The 20,352-nt window shown below is 41.2% G+C and overlaps 1 protein-coding gene across 3 annotated transcripts in view; it reads right to left on the bottom strand.

Annotated features, from left to right (window-relative positions):
- The window catches only part of RASEF (RAS and EF-hand domain containing), a 50,055-nt gene that overhangs the window by 27,819 nt on the left and 1,884 nt on the right, over nucleotides 1-20,352 (bottom strand). For all 3 annotated transcript variants that reach the window (XM_036433689.2, XM_036433688.2, XM_036433686.2), the window contains exon 2: nucleotides 388-534. In XM_036433689.2, coding sequence (XP_036289582.1) covers nucleotides 388-534 — 147 coding nt within the window. The remainder of the gene's footprint in view (nucleotides 1-387; nucleotides 535-20,352) is intronic.

Genomic DNA, 20,352 nt, shown 5'->3' with positions numbered 1-20,352 from the left:
GGAACCTGTCCAGGCACACACCAGCCAATGACAGGGCCAGGCTTCAGTCAGAGCCCTGCCTGCCTCTCCGAAAGGTTTCCCCTACATTTCAAGTGGTTGGACAAAGGATAACACATCTCTCTGAAGTGTTCTGTATGGAATCATGACCCTGGAGAGTTTAAATGGCAGGATCACAGTGACCTGCTGGCGGACTGCTGACTGACTCTAGGCAGTACTGCTTGACTCAACTTCCCTCATGCTGCTCAGGTCAGAAGGCCCCAGGTTCCCGAGGATCAGGAAGTCCTCCCATGCCCCAGCGTGACAATGCAGTTCAGTCCACGTGGCCCTTGGGTTAGGGAGCCAGTTCCAGGACCCCGTGTGCCACTTAGGAAGGAAGGACTTCAATACCTCTTCACCGCGATGGCCAGGCTTTCCATTTCTGTGCTTTGAAGTTTGATCTCACGAAGGAAGTTCTTGATAACGTGTTCATACGGCTGAATCAGTCTTGGCTCCACAAGGTTGATGTTTTGATACAAGGTACTAACTTGCTCTTTCCTTAAAAAAAAAAAAAAAAAAAAAAAAAAAAAAAAAAAAAAACAGTGACATTAAACCAGGTGGAAAATGAAAAGGCAAAATTTCAGAACACTTTTACAAGAGAGGCACATAAGTAAAGAACCAAGGAAGAAAAAGGCAGCAATAACAGAATGACCTCATAGGGAGGGGCACAGTCAGAGATGTTAATTATTCTCCACATTTTTTTCACAATGGAACAGCAACCTTATAGTTTTTTCCAGCTTTTCTTAGGTATGACTAACACATAGAAATTGTACAGAGTTAGGTTGCACAATGTGATTTTTAAGACGTGCAATGTGATGATTTAGTACTAGAAGGTGAAGAACTGTGGAGTAGTGGAAATTCATATGAAGGTGTTGATAGGAAAGGATTTTTTTTTTCAGTCAATGCTGGGTTTTCTTTAATAGAAAGGTAAATAGGTTTATATAGAAAAAGCTAGGTAACACTAAAACAATTACTTAATTCCATGTTCCATCAGTCCCTAGTAAGAATATATTTCATATTTTATGATCATAACAGTACATATACCTATTATTGTATGGTCAGTTAAAATTACTTCATATAAATTCACATTTACATATGTATTTAGAAGTGACAATCATCCTATTTATTGCTTAATAACTTATTAAAAGACAAATATTTCTCAGCCATTTCAAAAGAGAAATGTTAAGGCAGGGCAGCTGGCTAGTGTGCCCTTAGTCAAGTCTAGGAGCTGATGAGCTAAGTGGATCCAGTTTGGACCATGCATGAGGTGCCTGCAGTACTGAAGTGCCATCACTGCAGCTGAGACTCCCCAGCACATCCAAAGGTTCTCTGGACTGACGGCATCTTGTCCCTCTGGGGCAGCAGTCTCCATCGGAGCCTGTGGGGCCTTCCTTCTCTGACCCTGGTGGAGAAACGTGCTTGCTAATGGGTAACATGAGCTGTGACTGTGTTGTGACAGTAGCAGCCATTTTTTAAAAGAAGAAGCATTTATGTCAGTTGGGAAAAAAAGATAGTCGGGAATTTAGATAACAGGCACTTACTTGAGCCTGAGATAACTTACCATAATATCAACATTATAGAATTTTACCTATTCTCATCAGCCTAAACCTGTGTGGGACAGGTACAATCACAGGCATGCTAACCTCATTCACATACTGCATTCTTTAAAAATCATCTCCAGTGCTTGGATAATTCTCTTGTTCAGTGATCTACCGCTGTAATTTTATAGTTACTCCCCTGACAATGTGAAAAGTCCTCTGTCTCTTGCCCTTGTCATACTTAGACAGATTATTCTTCCCTGGGAGCTTATCTAGGTCTGGCCATTACAGGAATTAGGGCATCTGAGAGCATTCCACAGCCATCTCTGGTGCCTAACACCAAAGAAGATCAACCAGTCAGAAACCCTTAGCACAATATCCATACCCTTCCACTTGAACACAACATCAGGGCTTCTGCCCGGTTGCTCTGTCGAAGGCAGCTTGTTCCAAAGCTATGGGGACACAAGAAAGACTACACAAGAAAGACTACAAAGGGGACACAAGAAAGATCACCAATCCCGGGCCTCAACAACTGAAAGGCTGGGCATACAGTCATCTCCCAACTGGGATAGATGACACAGGTACATCTAAATAAGTTTTATGATTATAATAAAAATACTTCTATTTAGTGAGTGCTCACTATATGTCATGTATTACTTCTAAGCAACTGGCATGCCTCATCTCTTTGAATATTCACAACAACACTATAAAGTACTTTTATAAACCCACTTTGCAGATTGGGCAGAACTAAGTAAGTGCCTGTTATGGGCTGAAATGTATCTTCCCAGATTTCTGTGTTGACATCCCAACATCAGTACCTCAGAATTGGAGAGGTCATTAGGAAGGTCCCTAATCCAATATGACCAGTGTCCTATAAGAGGTGGTAATTTGGAAACAGACAAGCACAGAGGGAAGACCACATGAAGACACAGGATGACAGCTATCTACAAGCCAAGGAGAGAGGCCTCAGAACAAACAACCCAGACAACACCTTGATCGCAGACTTCAATTGTGAAAAAATGAATGCTTGTGGTTTAAGCCAGCCAGTCTGCTATTTGTTACCAGAAACACCTAGACAACCATAGCAGGCAATGAAAGTGTCCAAGGTCACATAGTGACTGCCTGACAGAATTGGGATCTAAACTCAGTCTAATGCTGGAGACACCACATGATCAACCTTTGCATTGTATTGCTTCCCAATTGTGTTAAACATCTGAACCCTGGGAGAAGAAATGGGATTGGAAACTATCCAGAACTATGAAACATTACAAAACATGACCCAGAAGCTTAGTTAAGCATGTTGAAGGCAGCCTGTTCTAATGCTATGGGGGCACAAGGTGTGTCCCTATAGCTATCAACTCTCCCAGTTTTGCACATAAACAAACTGCTTGATCTGTGAAGAGGCCAGTTATGATTCAAAATAAGTGCTTAAGTGAAATATCTACACTAATAAAAAAAAAAAAAGAAATATGCAAATTGACTATTCCTCTGTGACGCCCACCAGCCAATCAGGAGTATGCAAATTAATCCAACATTAATTAATTAACCTTCCATTAAGGTGGAAGGTTAATTTGCATACTCAGGCTCAGAGCAGCAGGGAGAGGCTGGATGCCTGCTATGAGGGAGAGAGTGGGGGGTGGAGGGAAGACTCACAGGATCTGGGCAGCACTCCTGCCTGGAGCAAAGACTCGCAGGATCCGGGGCAGCTGGGAGCGAAGCCAGGGAAAGGAAGGCCTATTCTTGCATGAATCTTTGTGCAATGGGCCTCTAGTTATTAATAAACCTGCAGGAGCAAGTCTCTTTGTTTGATAATATAAGACACAGAAAGCTGCCATCATCCCTTTCAGCACAACTGAGTACAAATACTAGTTGCAAGAATGAGCCATATTTATTAAAGAGCAGTTTCTTAGAATTTTTCTACTCTTAGATTGTCTCTTGTAATCTCAATCTCAACAGGATCATTAACTTCTTTGCTTTTTGTCATTTACTGACCACCAGCAGGAAAGAAAGCACAAAAAACTTATTACCAGAAACCTGCCTGTCAGGAACTTCACTGAAAGGTCCTTGTTTACTGGCCAACTGCCCAGCAATAAAATGTTCAGAAGTAGATGTCTCAAGAGATTTCCTGACTTCCTGCAAATTTCAAAAATAAGAAAGAAACTGAATAATTGAAAATGCCCTTGGGTCCTACCTGGCTCCTGGCATTATACAGAATTTCAGATATAGTTTACAGTGAAGTGTACAAATAGATTAATAATAGAAAATACCTGCCACTAGCATAAAATGTGTCATATGGTTAACAGCTGTGGCAGAAATGACCTGGATAGTCCTATTTCCTGCTTCTTATTACAGGGCACATGGGGACAACTGACTTCTCAGAATCTACCCCTCTCCCCCTGTAGATTGGACCCATGTAGTTCTGGCCAATGGAATAGAAGGAGAAATGGTGTGTTGACACTTCCTTGCTTGGTCCTTACAATCCTTGGCTCAGATTAAATCTTATTCATTCATTCAGTCTTTCTCTTTCTCTCTGTCTCTGTCTCTGTCTCTCTCTCTCCTGTCTCCCTGCTCCTTCTCTGCCTCCCTCTTTCTCTCTCCATCATCCTCAGAGCTGAAGTGAGGGACTCCAATATGGCAAAGCCAAGGGATGGCATGTGCTTGGATCCCTGAATCCCCACACTGAGGGGAACTACCTGACCACTCTGGTCTGTCTGACACATAAGCAAAACATAAGCCTGTACTTTATAAAGCCACTAAAACTTAGAAGGTCTGTTATGAAAGTTGGCCCTACAGTTTCCTAATATACAATATGTGGGGTTGTGTGTGTGTGTGTGTTTTGTTTTGTTTTGTTTTGTTTTTGCCATGCTCTTCCAGATTAGGTTACTTCCATGATAGTTTCATATGAACTAAGTCATAAAAGTCCTCTGACAGGGTAAGTCTTTTCAACCACCATCCACTCTCTTTCAAGGGAACAAAAGACCATTCTGAAGCCTTCATATACTGGCTCAGACATTCATTTAGCACCTGACATGCATTTCTGGAAGTGATTTCAGCTTTTTCATGTACTATTTACTTTATCCTCATGACAACCAAAGGAAGAAATTGTCACTAGTTTCCTATTTACCATGAAGGAAACTGAGGCAGAGTAAGACAAGTATCATCAAGTAGCAGAGCCAACTCAGCCCACTGAGCTCCAGAGTCTGGCTCTCCAGGGAAGAACTAGCTCTTCAGGCTGAACTGGTTTCAGGGGTCCCAAGTGAGCGGCTCCATTTAAGAAAATTTGTTGTACCAAGATTTTAAAAATTATTTTGGAGGAGGATATGTATTATTACTACAAACTCTGTCCACACTGCAAAGGAACTCCTTTAGAAAAAATAAAAGCATGACTAAGATTAAAAAGAGGTAATCTTACAAAACGTGTTTTACCTAAAGCTATTTAGGAAAAGCACTATTGCAAACAATGAGGCACGGCCCCACCCCTCATCTGCCTGTGTGCTTTCATTGTTGCATCTGTGAGAAGAGAGAGCCATCTGGATTATGCCAACAAATTGCAGCATCAGGCACTTAGTGATTTTCACACCTGATGGGCAGGGGGAAACAAAACAAAAACAAACAAAAAAATACTTATTCAGAGCAAGAGATAATACCTGGCCCCTCAATGTAAGATTTAAATGCTGTTCCCTATACAAGCCGATAAACACTTGCTGATTCTTCAGCTCAACAGCCATGGTGCGTTTACTTGGTGCCGAGACAATCTCTTTTTTTTTTTTTTTAATATATTTTATTGATTTTGTACAGAGAGAAAGGGAGAGAGATAGAGAGTTGAAACATCAATGAGAGAGAGTCATTGATCAGCTACCTCTTGCACACCCCCTACTGGGGATATGCCCACAACAAAGTTACATGCCCTTGACCTGAATGGTACCCAGGACCCTTCAGCCCCCAAGCCGACGCTTTATCCATTGAGCCAAACCGGTTTCGGCCTGAGACAATCTTTTGTTCCACTCCTGAGAGTGTAGTCACAGGCCTCCCCCGGATCCAGCTCCTGACGTCACAGGTTAAACAAGCAGAGACTGCACAGCACAGCACACAGAGCCAGCTTTCTGCAGGGATGTCCCTACGTGGCACAGGTGAGTTCTGAGGACGGTGCCCACCAGTGACAAGGCTCAAAGCACTTTTAATTTCATTTCAGGGTCTCATCTAAAGCAATTTCACTGGATTCACAAATACCAAGTAGACCTGTTCACAGGTGTACTTTGCAAATACCAGGTAAAAAATCAAGGTTCAAGTCATATGTGTTAGTCACCCAAGACAAAAAAACAGTCTCTACTTCTGTGCATAGAGAGCCACTAATGCTAAAAATAATCTACTTTATGTCTAATGAAAACGGATCAAATGAAAGGCGTTCAGAGGAAAATGCACCCTGAATTACCAATCCATTTTAGATGTTTAAAATCTGAGCCTATTCATCTTCTTTCTTGATAAACTACAATATGGGTTTGTGAGAAAGATTGTAGTAGAGGCTAATTACTAATGAAAAATTCACAACTTAATTTTTTTAAATGATCCCTGGAAAATAAGCATTTTAAATTGCAAATAGTCCTATTGAAGCTGAAAGGGATATCACATGAACTTATAAGAAAAACAGGTACATTTACACTGTGTAAAAATTTTAAAAGTCACACATAAGATTAACATTTTACCTAGAAAATCATACATATGTGTATGTATGCATGCATATGTATGTGTGTGCTCGTGTATTCATCCTGTAGTGATGCTGGTACTTAGAATGTCAGGACACATCTGGGAAGTAGTCAAGTGCAGACAACATCACTCCATGCTAAGGAGCACAATGACCCAGTAATGGTGCTAGGAAAGTTGCCCCTTAGATGCCAAGTCTTGCTGCTTTAAGCATTAAGATAGAGGGCTAGTTATTTATTCAAACTATAAGTTATATAGCTCTAAAGCCCAAAACAGTTTTCTGTTCATGAAAACAACTAGTGTTAAGTGCCAAAGCCTACATCATCTACACTAGGGGCTGCCACAGAAAATTGAAATTAAACATCCATGCCATCAAAGAGCACCATGTTAGATCCTGGAAACTCAATGCTAAGAAACTGCCAAAGTTCCTTCCCTCCTAAGATGATGTGCAAGATGCTCTGACAGCATTGGGAAGGTAAACATGGATGAGTAGATGTCAACTAGGCAGAACGCAGGGGGTAAGGGGTCCCAGGCACCAATAACCATAGGCTGAAGGGTGTGGGGGCAGGGATGGAGCAAGCAATTCCTGTAACTGGAAGAAGCTGGTGAGGCTGGGCAGCTCAGTACAGGGAAGAAGCAGCAGGTGTGGATATGGAAGAAGAAGTTAGCAGGAGCCAGAGGACTGCATAGTAAGGATACGGGAAGGGGTGCTTATTTTGAGAGGGCAGAACGCCACCAGAAGTTTAAAGAAAGATTACATGATTAAGTGTACATCATAACTATTCCCATCTTCACAAAATGTTGGCTATAGCAAAGAATTAAACAAAGGATTTTTTGGGGGGAAATTTCAGAGACAAAGGTAAATCTGAGCTCACTGTCATATAATCCAGAAATGTGGGACTTTAGGAGTTTTCACTAGCTTCTCCTTTCCTTTACTACAGAACTAGAGGCGTGGTGCATGAATTCCTGCACGGGTGGGGTCCCTCAGGGTGGCCTGCCTCAGGGTGGCCTGTGGGGATCGAGCCCCAATCAGCTCATGCCCCCAGCCTCAAAGCTCCACAGCCCCTTCTTCCCCCTGCCTTGGCCTGGCACCGCCCCCTCACCTGCTCCACCATTTCACTTATGGGGCAATTGATTGGAGCCTGGCCCCTCAGCACTGGTTGCCATCTGTGGGGCGATCAGGCTCCCGATCACATTTGCCTAGGCCTGTCACCACTTGCTCATCTACTCCACTATCCCACTGCGGTCCCACTCTCACCAGGGCCCATCAGGGCTGGCAGAGCTTCCACTGCCACCTGCTGCCAGTGCCGCTCAGCCCCCTGGTGGTCAGCGCATGTCATGGCGAGCAGTCAAACTCTCAGTAGAACTCCCAGTAGAGGGGACAATTTGCATGTCAGGCTTTTATTATATAGGGTGTGTAAAACTGCAGACAATTAAAATCTGATAGTACAGACAACAGCTGAATCTAGCTATATGTACTGCTAGACAAGGGTGACATCAGTTCTCTTTCTGAAATACAAGTCCTTGGCTCCAGACAGGATGGGCTTCTACCCACTAACCACCTGGAGCTGGCTACATATCACTGGAAACCAGTCTAGTTTGTGTTCTCACAATAGCTCCAGCTCTTAATTCAGTTACAGAATAGGTACTGGCTCTCCCTTCTACAGAAAACACACAATGGTTTTTGAACTTGGTCCCACCATCCTGCAGACTGGGAAAGACAAGTCAGCCCAGTGCCCCAGGCTTTTCCCGGCAGTTTTGCTGCTGCTCCATCAAAGGCTGACCTAGTCCAGGTATTCCAGCATCAGCACCTCACCCAGGGCCCTCTGCCCAGAGACATCTCCTGCAGGTGAAACTCCTTCCAGAGCCACATCACCCTGCAAAATATTTTACTAAGTACTTGCTTGAGTAATATTTCCCAAAGAATTTTGCAATGAAAACTCTCTGGAACATAGATATGTTAGTACCTAGATTTATTCAAAGTCTAGATGGATTTCAAATAGAAAACTGCTTTCCGTTTAAGATCACTGACATTTCGGCACTTTCTGTTCTGGGAATTTGCCAGTGGAGGGGGAAAGGAGACAGAAACAGCAAGGGGCATTGTGTTGAGGGTTGAGAGAAGCTGCACTCAAAGCAGCTGAGGGCTTCTTAAGTCATGAATGACAAGTACACAGGGTCAGTGGAACCACTTGACTCAGTTCAAGTGCTTCCCCACCACATCCTGGCTCTGTGACCCAGAGAAAACCCTTAACCTCCTAGGCTTCAGTTTCCTCAGTCACCATGTGAGTGTAGTAATGGGATCTGCCACACAGTGTTGTAAGGATTAATCCTACTGAAGTACATACAACCATACAAGGAACTGTAAGAGTAATCGATAAACATCACCCATTGTTACCCAAATGAGTTAGAGAGAAGCAGATGGTTCTCTCCTGTCAGGTTCTGTGCTGTGTCTTGGGAAAGATCTAAAAGGAAGTCAGTGGTGTGACATAGTGTGGAAGCCCATGGACAGACATGTTGTCTCATGTGTGATGTGTGTCAGTGCATGGGGAACCTAAAAAATGAGAACTGGGTCGTGCCTGAAGTCATTCTGCAAGGTTAAAGTCCAAGGGTCAGTGAATCTCTTCTGTAAAGCACCGGATAGAAAACAGTAATACTATCTGTTGCAACTACTCAGCTTTGCCATTGCAGCATGAAAATAGCCATCCATGACACATAAATGAATGAGTTTGGCTGTGCATCAGTAAGACTATATTTATACAAACAGGCAGAGAGCCAATGGGCCTTACTGTGATCCCTGTATATTGGCACAGACCCTGAGCATAGGAATGGGGGTGAGGTAATGCAGACCTAACCATTCAATACCCTGAAAACAGGTTTCATTCATGTCCTGTCCCTAGGTCTATATCAAGTTTTTCATGTGTGAATATCACATTATCAGTGCCATATATGTATACAAGTACATGTGAGAATAAGCACCTCTTAAGAATAGTTTTCTTATAATACACACTCACTCCCCCAGCATTTTTATCAACTTACTTGGAGTCAAGCTCAATGCAGGCATAATCTAGTAAGGTTAGTAGTGAGTGTAGGTGTATTGCAGTTATTTTTTTCACTGAAATGTCTTTCTATTCTGGCAGGAAAGGTATGGCTTGGGGAGGAAAATCTAGAGTGCCGTATCGGTTTCTATGCAAAACTTCCTTTTAGATATCTGTCATGTCACCTTCTCAGGTTTGCTGGGTGCAATCACAACTTATGCTTAATGTCCTGTATCCTATCTGCTTTAACTTTCATCCAGAATTTTCTGTTTAACCAAAAAGGGACATTAACAGTAACTTGCTGCTGTGTACTAATACTGCATTAAAGGAATTAAGAGTCACATTAAAATAAACCAGGGCAGGCTGGTGAGTCTGCACTTTTTATCGCCAGCTTCCACCTGGTACTCGGTGAAACACGTGCAGTGAAAAAACTTTTCACTAATGTGTATCTGAATGGGAAGACAATGAGTGATAAACCCATCTCCCCTTTCCTGACCCTTTCCAGGCACAATGTAACTAAGCCCTGCCTTTCAGGAGCAGGAAACAGAATAGTCACTGATAAAACAAGGTAAGCCAGGAGAGAAGCAGGAAATAGGTAACTCCTTCAGGTCTCAGATAGTGGTGGAGAAAGACCGGAAGCTGGAGAGCCAGCAGTGCAGCTACCTGCAAGATTTGCAGTGCTGCTAGGCAGCTGCTTGGCCAATCAATCGGAAATTGGGAAATGCTAGGCACAATGTCGTACAAATTTACTCCAAAATTCTGTAATTATGATTTGGAACATCATACTTTATGGGGAAAAAATCTTTTTATGGACATCCTATTTTTACCTGATTAAATTTATATTCTGTACCAGAATAGGATAAACTTGAAAAGGCCTACAATTTGTACCATCTAAACATAAGAAAACATTTAAAAGAGTCATAAATGAAGACAATGTATTTGCCACGTCTTATCATAAAAGTTAAGAAACGTTCAAAGAAAGAACTTTAAAGGGAGACAAAAACAGAGAATTCGTGACAATAATGAGCTGACATATTTAGATATGTCAATATTTACACATGTCAATACAAAATAAAAAAGGAATTGAGAATATCCTCCATTAATCGAACTTGCTCTAAGCCTACCTCAGAATTTGTTCACAATACGCTCCTTAGCACTTTGTACAGAGGATGTTTTCTGAATATACTACAGAATCATGAGCCAAAACCGGTTTGGCTCAGTGGATAGAGCGTCAGCCTGCGGACTGAAAGGTCCCGGGTTCGATTCCGGTCAAGGGCATGTACCTTGGTTGCTGGCACATCCCCAGTGGGGGGTGTGCAAGAGGCAGCTGGTCGATGTTTCTCTCTCATCGATGTTTCTAACTCTATCCCTCTCTCTTCCTCTCTGTGTAAAATCAATAAAATATATTTTTAAAAAAAAAAAGAATCATGACTACCAGTAAAGAGCACATTTGATCTCCTAAAATTAGTTTATTAGAGGTATAAGTGCATTTTTGTTCGCTTAGCAGCAATGTATTTCTTAAATTCGTATTTAATATATGTTAAACACTCACTACTAATTATTGAATGACTATTTAACTAAATCATTGTTAATATGGAAGGATAAGTGTTTGGTGCTGAAGCTATAGCCTCTCTTTTTTTTTTTTTTTCAACAGTTAAATATCAACCTTAAGCCAGAGTACAGGTGACACTGGCAAGAGTCTTTGTTGCAGATTATACACAACCTTCCCTGGCCTTCTCAAAAGCCTCTCTCAAAGGTTACAAGAGTTGCTCTGGAAGAGTGTGCAGTGAAATGACAATTTCTTTTCAATGACAACATCTTTGAACTATCTTAAATTAAAACTGTTTAGGTACATGGTAGTGTTTTTATAGTTACTGAACAAAAGGCCTGTCCTAGAAAGAATTTCTAAAGTCTGCTTTTAATTTTAAGAATCATTGATTTTTATCTACCTACCTTGCTACCTACCCGTCAGACATAAAGATAAATCAATAATGCTTTCCAGCATCTCTCTTTTATGCAAAAAGATGGGCCAAAAATATCAAACCAAAGCAAAATTAGTTCTTAAGAGGTTTTCTTATAAACGTCTTGAACACATAGCCTGTTTAAAATAAAATGTCCTGACATCTTAAATTCCACATTTCAACAGCGAAGACCCTTTGAGAGACTCAGGCCCGGGGCATATTTTCCACGAGGCAAACGCTTCCCCAGATCCACTCCACTGCTCATCACCTGTCCACTTCATTGCTTCCCCAGTAACCTGCAGGAATTTAATTATTTTTTTCATTTGGTTTTCTGAAGAACCGAAAGGTGATTTTCTGGAATGTTATTTAAAAAAGAAAGTAGCTAAAAATTCTATTAAAATCTGACTTTTTCACATTATACAAGGATCAGTTGTCCTGAAAACTAACCCTCTTTGAGCTCCCAGAGCCCCAGTCCACTAAAAGAGCAAATAAGCCTTAGATTTGCAAACACATCTCCTGAAGGAATCAGACCCCAACCCTGCAGGAGAGCCAAGAAAAGAAAAACCCACTCTTCTCTCAATTGGGTCATCATCTCAAAGCACTGGTTCACCAGATAAGTGATTTATTTATTTATTTATTTATTTATTTATTTATTTATTTAAATTTACCTCAGTTTATGTTTCCACCCCAAACCTTTACTCTTCCCTGGCTCCCTGTGGTATAAGCTGCTCTCCTCTTCCCTCTGCATGGGTAACATACCCTGTCTGGCCCCAAAGCTACTAAACAAAATGGAAATATATGTTGAACAGTCTCTTTAAATCTAAGTACTAAAGAAGAAGCTATAATGAAGTTATTAAAAAATTCACATGAATGGACAAGAAAAAAAGAAAACCACAAAGCAGTAGTATCTGTTTGCCTTTGTGTATAGTTTTTGTAGCTTTTCCCTAATTAAAAAAAAAGAAGAAGAAGAAGAACATTAAAAATAACTTCAGTGACCAACTGGGAGCGTAAGAGGGATCTGTAAGTCCGTCCAGATTCCCAAGGGAATAAACCCATAGCCACTCTTGGCTTGGTGCCTAATTCTTATATGTATATGATATACATCCATGTTTCGTGCTTACCTTTCTTAATGGAATTATTTTTAAAAAGATCACTTAGAACTATTATACAATGTCTACTTTGGGGAGCTTTCAATATGAACAAAATGGGGAAAGGAGTTAAAATACAGATACACGTGAAAAATAAAACTGCAAGAAAATAATAATCTCAACATTATGGCACTCCAGCCATCTGAAACCCAGGTATCTTGGCACTATGAAGAGTCCATCCAGAAAGGTGAGAGTCAAGAGAGAATGAAGAAAATCTCTAAGACACCTGACTTAGTTTAGGGATAACCTGCATTCAAACAGCGGTTTTAAAACACAATTCCAATATATCTGATCATTTACTTTCTGAATCTTCAGAAAATAAAGGTCCCCAAGAAAGAAGGAAATACTGACAATAGTAAGTTGTAACATGACAGCAAGGACTGAAAATGTATACAGGAACTGAAAAAGTCAAGCTGAACTGCAATCTCCATAAATCCTAGGAATATCATGCCACTACTGCCCAGGGTAAGACTAGACTTCCTGAGTTGGCAAGGAAAGCTTAAATTATTTTGCAGTTATTAAAAGCAATGCGTTGTATGTGTCCATAGGCTTACCAAATGACACATGATAAAACTGCTCACTGCAGTACTACATGTAATAGCCACAACGTAGAAATTACCCAAATATTCATTAAAGGTAAAGTGGATGAATTGTGGAACTTTGCACAGTGGAATACTCTACAGCACATGTGTCAAACACAAGGCCCGCGGGCCAAATCCGTCCCGCCAGGCCTTGCAATGTGGCCTGCACCGCGCTGTCATCACTGCACTCCGCTGCGTTTCCATCACAATGACAGTTTATGACTGTTCAGTAAACCATTCGGCCCGCGATTTAGGCTGGATTTTAGATTTTGGCCCCTTCTCTGATTGAGTTCGACACCCCTACTCTACAGCAATGAAAATACTATAACTTATTTACTCACTTCTAGAAGAGTTCTCAGGCATGGCCAATGCTGCTGGTCTGAGGCCCTTGAGTAGCAAAGCCTGAGAAAAAGATTTAAAACCACTGTCTGCTGAGTTCCTGGGAACTGAATGATGCCTTGTCCTGGAAATAGGAGCCTGGAAATAGTGGTGTTCTGATGGCTGAGCTTTTGTATCTGGGCTTCCCTGTGCCTCTCAAATTGCACCCCAGTTAGCAACAACCAACTTGGGGACAAAAACTAGCAACTGGGGACAGCAGAATAAGAACTTGTTCCAACTGAAAGGAATTTGTTACTGTTTCCCATTAAATCTTCAGCCTTTGGATTTCTTAGCTTAATGCCTTTCCCGTAGCGTTTGCAGAAGGGAGGGAGAGAGGGAAGGAGGGAGAAAGAAGGAAAGGAAGAAAGGAAATGAGCAAGCAAGCACATAGTGTGCCTGGGAAAGTGCAGCCATGTAAAGGTTGGGTTGGCTTGCCAGGTGGCTAAGGCTGCTTAAATCCAAGCTGTCTCATCGGACGCGCTCAGTTTGGCATAACGAATATTTAGATGAAGAATGAGATTGAAGGGTGAGAATGGAAGGGTAGAGACAAGTGTGAATAATAAGCCCTCTTCTCCCAGGGAGCAGCTCAGAGCCATAAACACATGGAGGGCGAAGCTTTTCTTGGCAGATAGAAAAATGTTAATAAGTCTCAAGTTGCCCTAGAAATTCAGTATGTTGTTTTGAAGTGCTGAGGCATTTGGAAGGGGTACAGGAGGAATATAACATATGTATAGGGATTTCTTCCAGATTCAAATAAATATTTGAAAGTTTTCTGGTACATATTTTATAAGCTGAAGGCATTAAAAAATGCTCTCTGATCTTTTCAAAGCTGACTCCCCTAACAGGAAATCTCAAAAACTGAGACTGAAAAATTTCCTTCGTGACTGTGATGGTTAATTTTACTTGTCAGCTTGGCTAGGGTACAGCACTCAAACATTTGGTCATGCATGTCTGGAGGTTGCTGTGAAGGCATTTTGTACATGAGATAACTAACGCTTAACACAGTAGAATTTGAGTAAAGCCAATTATTCTTGTCCAAGAGCGAGAATAAAAACAGACTATCTTTGGGTCAAAATACTGTTTCTCCGACTTGAAAGGGGAAGAAGGAGCACAGAGAAAGCTCTGAATTAGAATGCCATGGAACCACGCCCTAGCATCAGCACAGATCTTCAAAGCAAGATCACACGTGACGCGTGAATTTACCATTCACAGCTAGGAAACAGAAGTTGCAAACTGGACACAGTATTGTTTTCATCTCCATGTTTTGACCTTCACAGAGTACGCAAAATTGGAAATTTAACATCTGCATTTTTCACCATCTTTATAAGTTGGCATCACTGACAGCACTGGGCCTACATCCAGCATGGCAGCAACTGTCCAGGAGAAGCAGAGCTTCCTCCTGGTCCAGTCCACTGAATCAATGTCACCTGCCTGGCCCCTGAGGCCTCTGAGTGTGAGCCCATCCATCACCTCCGTCACCCTCAGGTAAGAGAAGGGAACCCAGAGATCATCTGACAGGGGCCTAGAGTCTCTCTTGCTGGTGCTGTGACATCCCCACAGTAGATGAGTGGAGATAACTTCTCTACTGGAGACAGGAGGAAACTCCCTGAATTTAATTGGTCTGCTTGATTTCCAACCACTGGTGACAGCTGAATCCAGACCATCCCCCTCATAATTCTTTCACTCTCTACCTTCACTGATGCTATCACCTCTTGATAGAGGGAAACTGGCCAAGCAATTTTGATTTTGGGCAGGATACTATTTGAAAGTCAATGCCCAGTGCAATCCTGGGCACATGTGGATACAAAATAAATAAATAAATAAACAAATAAATAAATCGGAAGCGAGGGAGGGAGGAAAAAGGCAAGAAAAGAGTTTCTTCTGTGGAAAAATGATAAGACTGAGAGCAATTTAAGATGAATTTTTCTCCACAGCATTATGCCTTCAATTTAAATGATAGACAATGTATTAATAGATTCAAAATGAAAAATAGAGAAACAGATATTCTCAATCCTAAACGTAGTTCTTGAGAATTTCTCACACTTTGACAAATATGAAGACCTTAGTAAAGAAGACACTTCCTATGGATTCCAGAGTCGACATATTGTTTCTATCATATTACCAAACTATGAGCAAATATAAGCCAGATATAAGCTCCTTATACTTACAGCTCCAAAAATTTATAAGACCAACACACATTTACTAAATCATTGAAATCAAACTCAGCAACATTCACCTAATCTGACAGGGAGGAGAGGGGGTGCACTTGAACGGAAACTAAACCACCACAGCCAATGTCCATATGGTACCAGGAGCTGGCGTGTGGCTCTTTGGAGCACAGTTACATGAGCAAACCCCATTCTCTCATCACTTTCCATTGAGACTATAGATGACCTAACGCTGTGTTCTCAATCACTCCTTTTCACATGAACACGTCATTCATACAGTAAACTCACTGCTCTGTCTTCCTCTTCCACCCACAGTAATGACTGTAGTCCTGTGGGATGCTGTTCAATCTTAATCACAAGGCAGGTTGTAAAGTTGTGTGGCCAAACCTGTAATGAATGAGTCACCCAGGCAACTCCAAATGTGCTCAAATTAATTGTTTTATCTTTCATTAAATAAAAACCGAAATGCTTAGTCTTCTAAGACTCTCAAGCATACATGTAAAGACCCCATAGGGTTTATAGCCTTGATTTGAGAAACACCCTTGACTTGAAATGCCCATAGTCCGGGGTATGTGCCAGGAAGTGTTTTTCCATTCACCATACTGCATCCTAGGTCCTTCAGGTATCAAAAACTCCTGGATAATTAAGAAGGTGAGACAATAAGCTGCTTGAAGATGAGGGTCAGGTCTACAAAGTCTCACTAGTTCCTAGAACTCTGACAAGCTCATCAATACTGAGTGAACCAGAGAAAGAATTAAACAAGTTAGAGTGACTGCATTTGTGTATCTTGGTGTGTTTTTAAAAAAATTTTAAATTGATTTTAGAGAAAGAAAAAGGGAGAGAGAAAGTGAGAGAAGCATCAATATGAGAGAACATTGATCATCTGCCTCACACACACATCCTGACCAGGGATCAAACCTGAAACCTGGGTATGTGCCCTGACCAGGAATTGAACCGGTGACCTTTCGGAGCCTGGAACTACAATCAACCTACTGAGCCACACAACTCTGGGCTGTATATCTTGTTTTTATAAGATGCACAGGCTAAGGTCTCAAGGGTTAAAATTCATAATTATAACTTGGAAGACCCCAAATATTTACAAATTGAAGCAATGAAATTGGTTGTTTGTTTGTTTGTTTGTTTGGGGGGAGAATAATTCCAAGGAAACCATATGTGCCATACATTCATTCCACCTTTACAGCTTCTCTGAGAATTAGTGTTCACTTTGCATTTTACAACCTGACATAAAACTAATATATCAGACAAAAACAGCTTGCATACCCATGATAATCATTTCCCACTTCTTCCTTCCAACTACATACTGCAGTCAAGGGCTCCCTAAGCCCTGGCAAGATATACATAAAGCAAGAATGTATATTGTATATACCATCTTAGGAGGAAAAGGAACAACAGACATTTGAATCACTATGGCATTCTGACCTCTAAAGGTTCAGCTATCAGCTTCCACACCTCTGTTCAAGGCAGATTAACCTATGGTAGCTACTTCCATTTCACAAATGAAACAAGTCAATGCAACCACAAAGAAATCAAGAAAGAAGTCACAAACTCAAAGTAACAGGAGCAGTAGGACCCAATTTGAACAGTGATTTGGATGAGTAGTAAATCAACATTGCAGGTTAAAGACAAGCTAAAGAAGAGTCTGAGATTCTTAGAGAGTAGTATTCCAATGGCATCCCATTGTAAGCCATTTTCTTTTTGCCCACCCATCAGGGCAGAACAAATAAACTCTCACCAAAAGCTGAGAGAAAAGCTGGCCACTGTGTGTGCATCCAGAACTAGCAGTTCTCTAAGATTAGAGAGACCAGAATACCTATCTGGGGCTAGGAAGCCAAAAAGGAAGTATTAGCTTGAAATGAAATTCAAATATCAAAACCAAAAGGGACCATCTGACTACACAGAACTAATTTTGGTGTCTGACCAAATCCCACCTCCTGTCTGGCAAATCACCAATCACAGTACCTCCTATTGCACTCCAGGCTCTAGTCCTGGGTCTATCTCTGATCTGGCTATTGTGGCAGAACCTGTGCCCATTCATAAAAGCATGGTGGTTCCAGTGCCAGTTAGACCCTCATGATTCTGCTCTGAGAATGTGGGGTTCTAAGCTAATTTATCAAACTGAATCAATTCACAAGTGACACTCAAAATTGCTTCAAATGGAAATGAGAAAACTCTGAGAGTTTCAGCTCTAATCACAGGAGAGATGACTTCTGCCATCCCCCTGCCCCAGATCAAAGGCTCAATGAACACATACACACAAACCATTTCCTTCTCTCCCTGCCAATCTCTAAACCCCATGACCAGCTCTCACTAAAACTTGATAAAAATCAAGAACTGAATAAAAAAAGGCATCCAGAATGAACTAACTGCTTCCTTAGTATATGAATCAAGGAAATGAAGACACAATCTTATTCAATTCATCCAGCAAATATTAATTGAGTCCATTTACTGAGTACCTACTGGGTACAAATATCCCTTTCACCAAGATAATGGCCCTGGCACCAGAGATCAGCTAGGCTGTTAGTACAAGTCTGCTCTCTGTCTCTCCCTGGAAGTTCTCTGCCTACTTTGAGGGCTTCTCTTTCCAGAATTCTCTTAGGTAACCACATCACCTTGCCCATTCCGGTTTCATCTGCTGGCTGTCCTAGTTCCAGCTTACTATGAAGTGGTAACGATCCTTCCTGACCTGGTCCACCATGAGCACATGCCCAGGCCATGTGACTGCTTGGAAACCTCCCTCCTCCATCCTTTAAGGCAGTGTTTTTCAACCTTTTTTGGGCAAAGGCACACTTGTTTCATGAAAAAAATCACGAGGCACACCACCATTAGAAAATGTTAAAAAATTTAACTCTGTGCCTATATTGACTATATATAAAGTAATTCTCTTGAATAGGAATCAAATAAACACAAAGAAAGTATTTTATAATTACTTTATTATGAAATATTAAGTAAACAAAATAGTGAAAAATTATAAAATTCTTGTCTTGTCTGCACCTACGGCACACCAGGCAACATCTCGCGGCACACTAGTGTGCCGCGGAACAGCGGTTGAAAAACGCTGCTTTAAGGGAAGGAGACCTCATTTTCTAAGAGGAAAAGAACTTAAGAAGGTGTTGACACATCCCAGAGACCATTTTCATCCTTTCACAATGCAGTATTATTTTCTCTCTAATATCATGGTAACTGATGACTGAAGAGTTTAACCCAAATTTGCTCAATATTCTGTTCTAGGAGCTTGAATAAACTTTGAAATGGAAATCATTGCCATGTTTTGCCTCTATAAGAATCAAACATGCTTTTTATTTTGAAATATATTTTTATTGATTTCAGATAGGAAGAAATAGGGAGAGACAGAAACATCAAAGATGAGAGAGAATCATCGATTGGCTGCCTCCTGCAGATCCCCCACTGGGGATTGAACCCAAAACCCCGGCATGTGCCCTGACCAGGAATCCAACTGTGACCTCCTGGTTCATAGGTAGATGCTCAACCACTGAGCCACACTGGCCTACCCAACCATTCTTATATCTGGTATTTGTTCTCCTCAAAATGTACATGAATATCTCCTCTACCACCCCCACAGGCATGGGACAGCATACCAAGGGGGAAGATGAGAGTGCCAGGAGGGAAACAAAGCCCCCAGATGAACTAGCACGCCTTTCCAGAAAGACAATTTGTCCTTGGAAGAAAACATAATGTTTTCTATTTAAAGCAACTCCACTACATTATGGAGTAAAATGACCAAATACATAATTTTTTAAAAAAAGAGAACTCAAGACTTCAAAGAAAGCTCCTGTTTGCAGAAGTCTGTTAAGCTGTGACTACAATACATAGTTTCCTGCAGAGAACTCTTTTTTTGAGAAAATTTTTGAAAAATGTTTCACCCACAGGATGAATTTCTTGAGGGTATGCACTATATTGTGTCCTTCTCTTTGTCTGCAGGAACCTAGGACAGGACCTAAGATTGGATCTAGCCCAAAACAGACACTCAGTAATGTTTGCAGAATTTATTTGGCTGAAATAATGGCAATGACATTATCAATAACAAAAGACTTTTATCACATTTGGATGAGAGGAAGGGAAGGAGAGCAGCTGTATGAGGAAGTGGACTAGAAGTAATGCAATTTACCAAAACAGTTATGGCTGCCATGGTAACAATCAGATGAAGCAGCTCTGTTCAGTTCTTTTCCACTTAAACAAGTACAGGAAGGTAAATATTGTACTTGTTTATCTCCCATAGAAGGGGGTGGGGCTTAGGACACGAGTCTACCAGGTGACACTGGTGGCCATTAAACTTAATAACCTTTGAAGAGTTTGAAACATATCATAATAATAGGATCATCAATAATACTAAGCTCTGGTTTATACACTGATCCCAGGAATCTCCTTTTAATTACTTAAGGGTTAAATGTCAAACAACTGTTGCTGAGACCTGACAACTGTGAAAAGTAGATTCATATGTGCGTGTACATAGATATATAAAAATAATACGATGCCAACTCACTCTTCCTTATTCCTAAAATTGTTACCATTTTAATTTGCTGGCCCCAAACCAAGTGACAGAATGAAGGATGATTCAAAGAGTAGCGTTGATAGCAATGTCTACATTTTCTACACCCCTGGTGGAGACACTGCATTTTAATTCATTTGTCAATAACTAGGCAAGGTGAGTATCACACCCTCTTTCTCCACACAATCCCTCTTACGCTGCAGTGAGTCACTCTCCATCCAGTGTCCCCTGTACTTTCCAAACTGCAGAGAGACTTTGGGAGGAGGCGGAAGTGAGGA

The sequence above is a fragment of the Pipistrellus kuhlii genome, unplaced genomic scaffold, assembly GCF_014108245.1.
Source record: "Pipistrellus kuhlii isolate mPipKuh1 unplaced genomic scaffold, mPipKuh1.p scaffold_m20_p_12, whole genome shotgun sequence".
Lineage (NCBI taxonomy): Eukaryota > Metazoa > Chordata > Mammalia > Chiroptera > Vespertilionidae > Pipistrellus > Pipistrellus kuhlii.
This window is presented reverse-complemented; position numbering and strand designations above follow the sequence as displayed.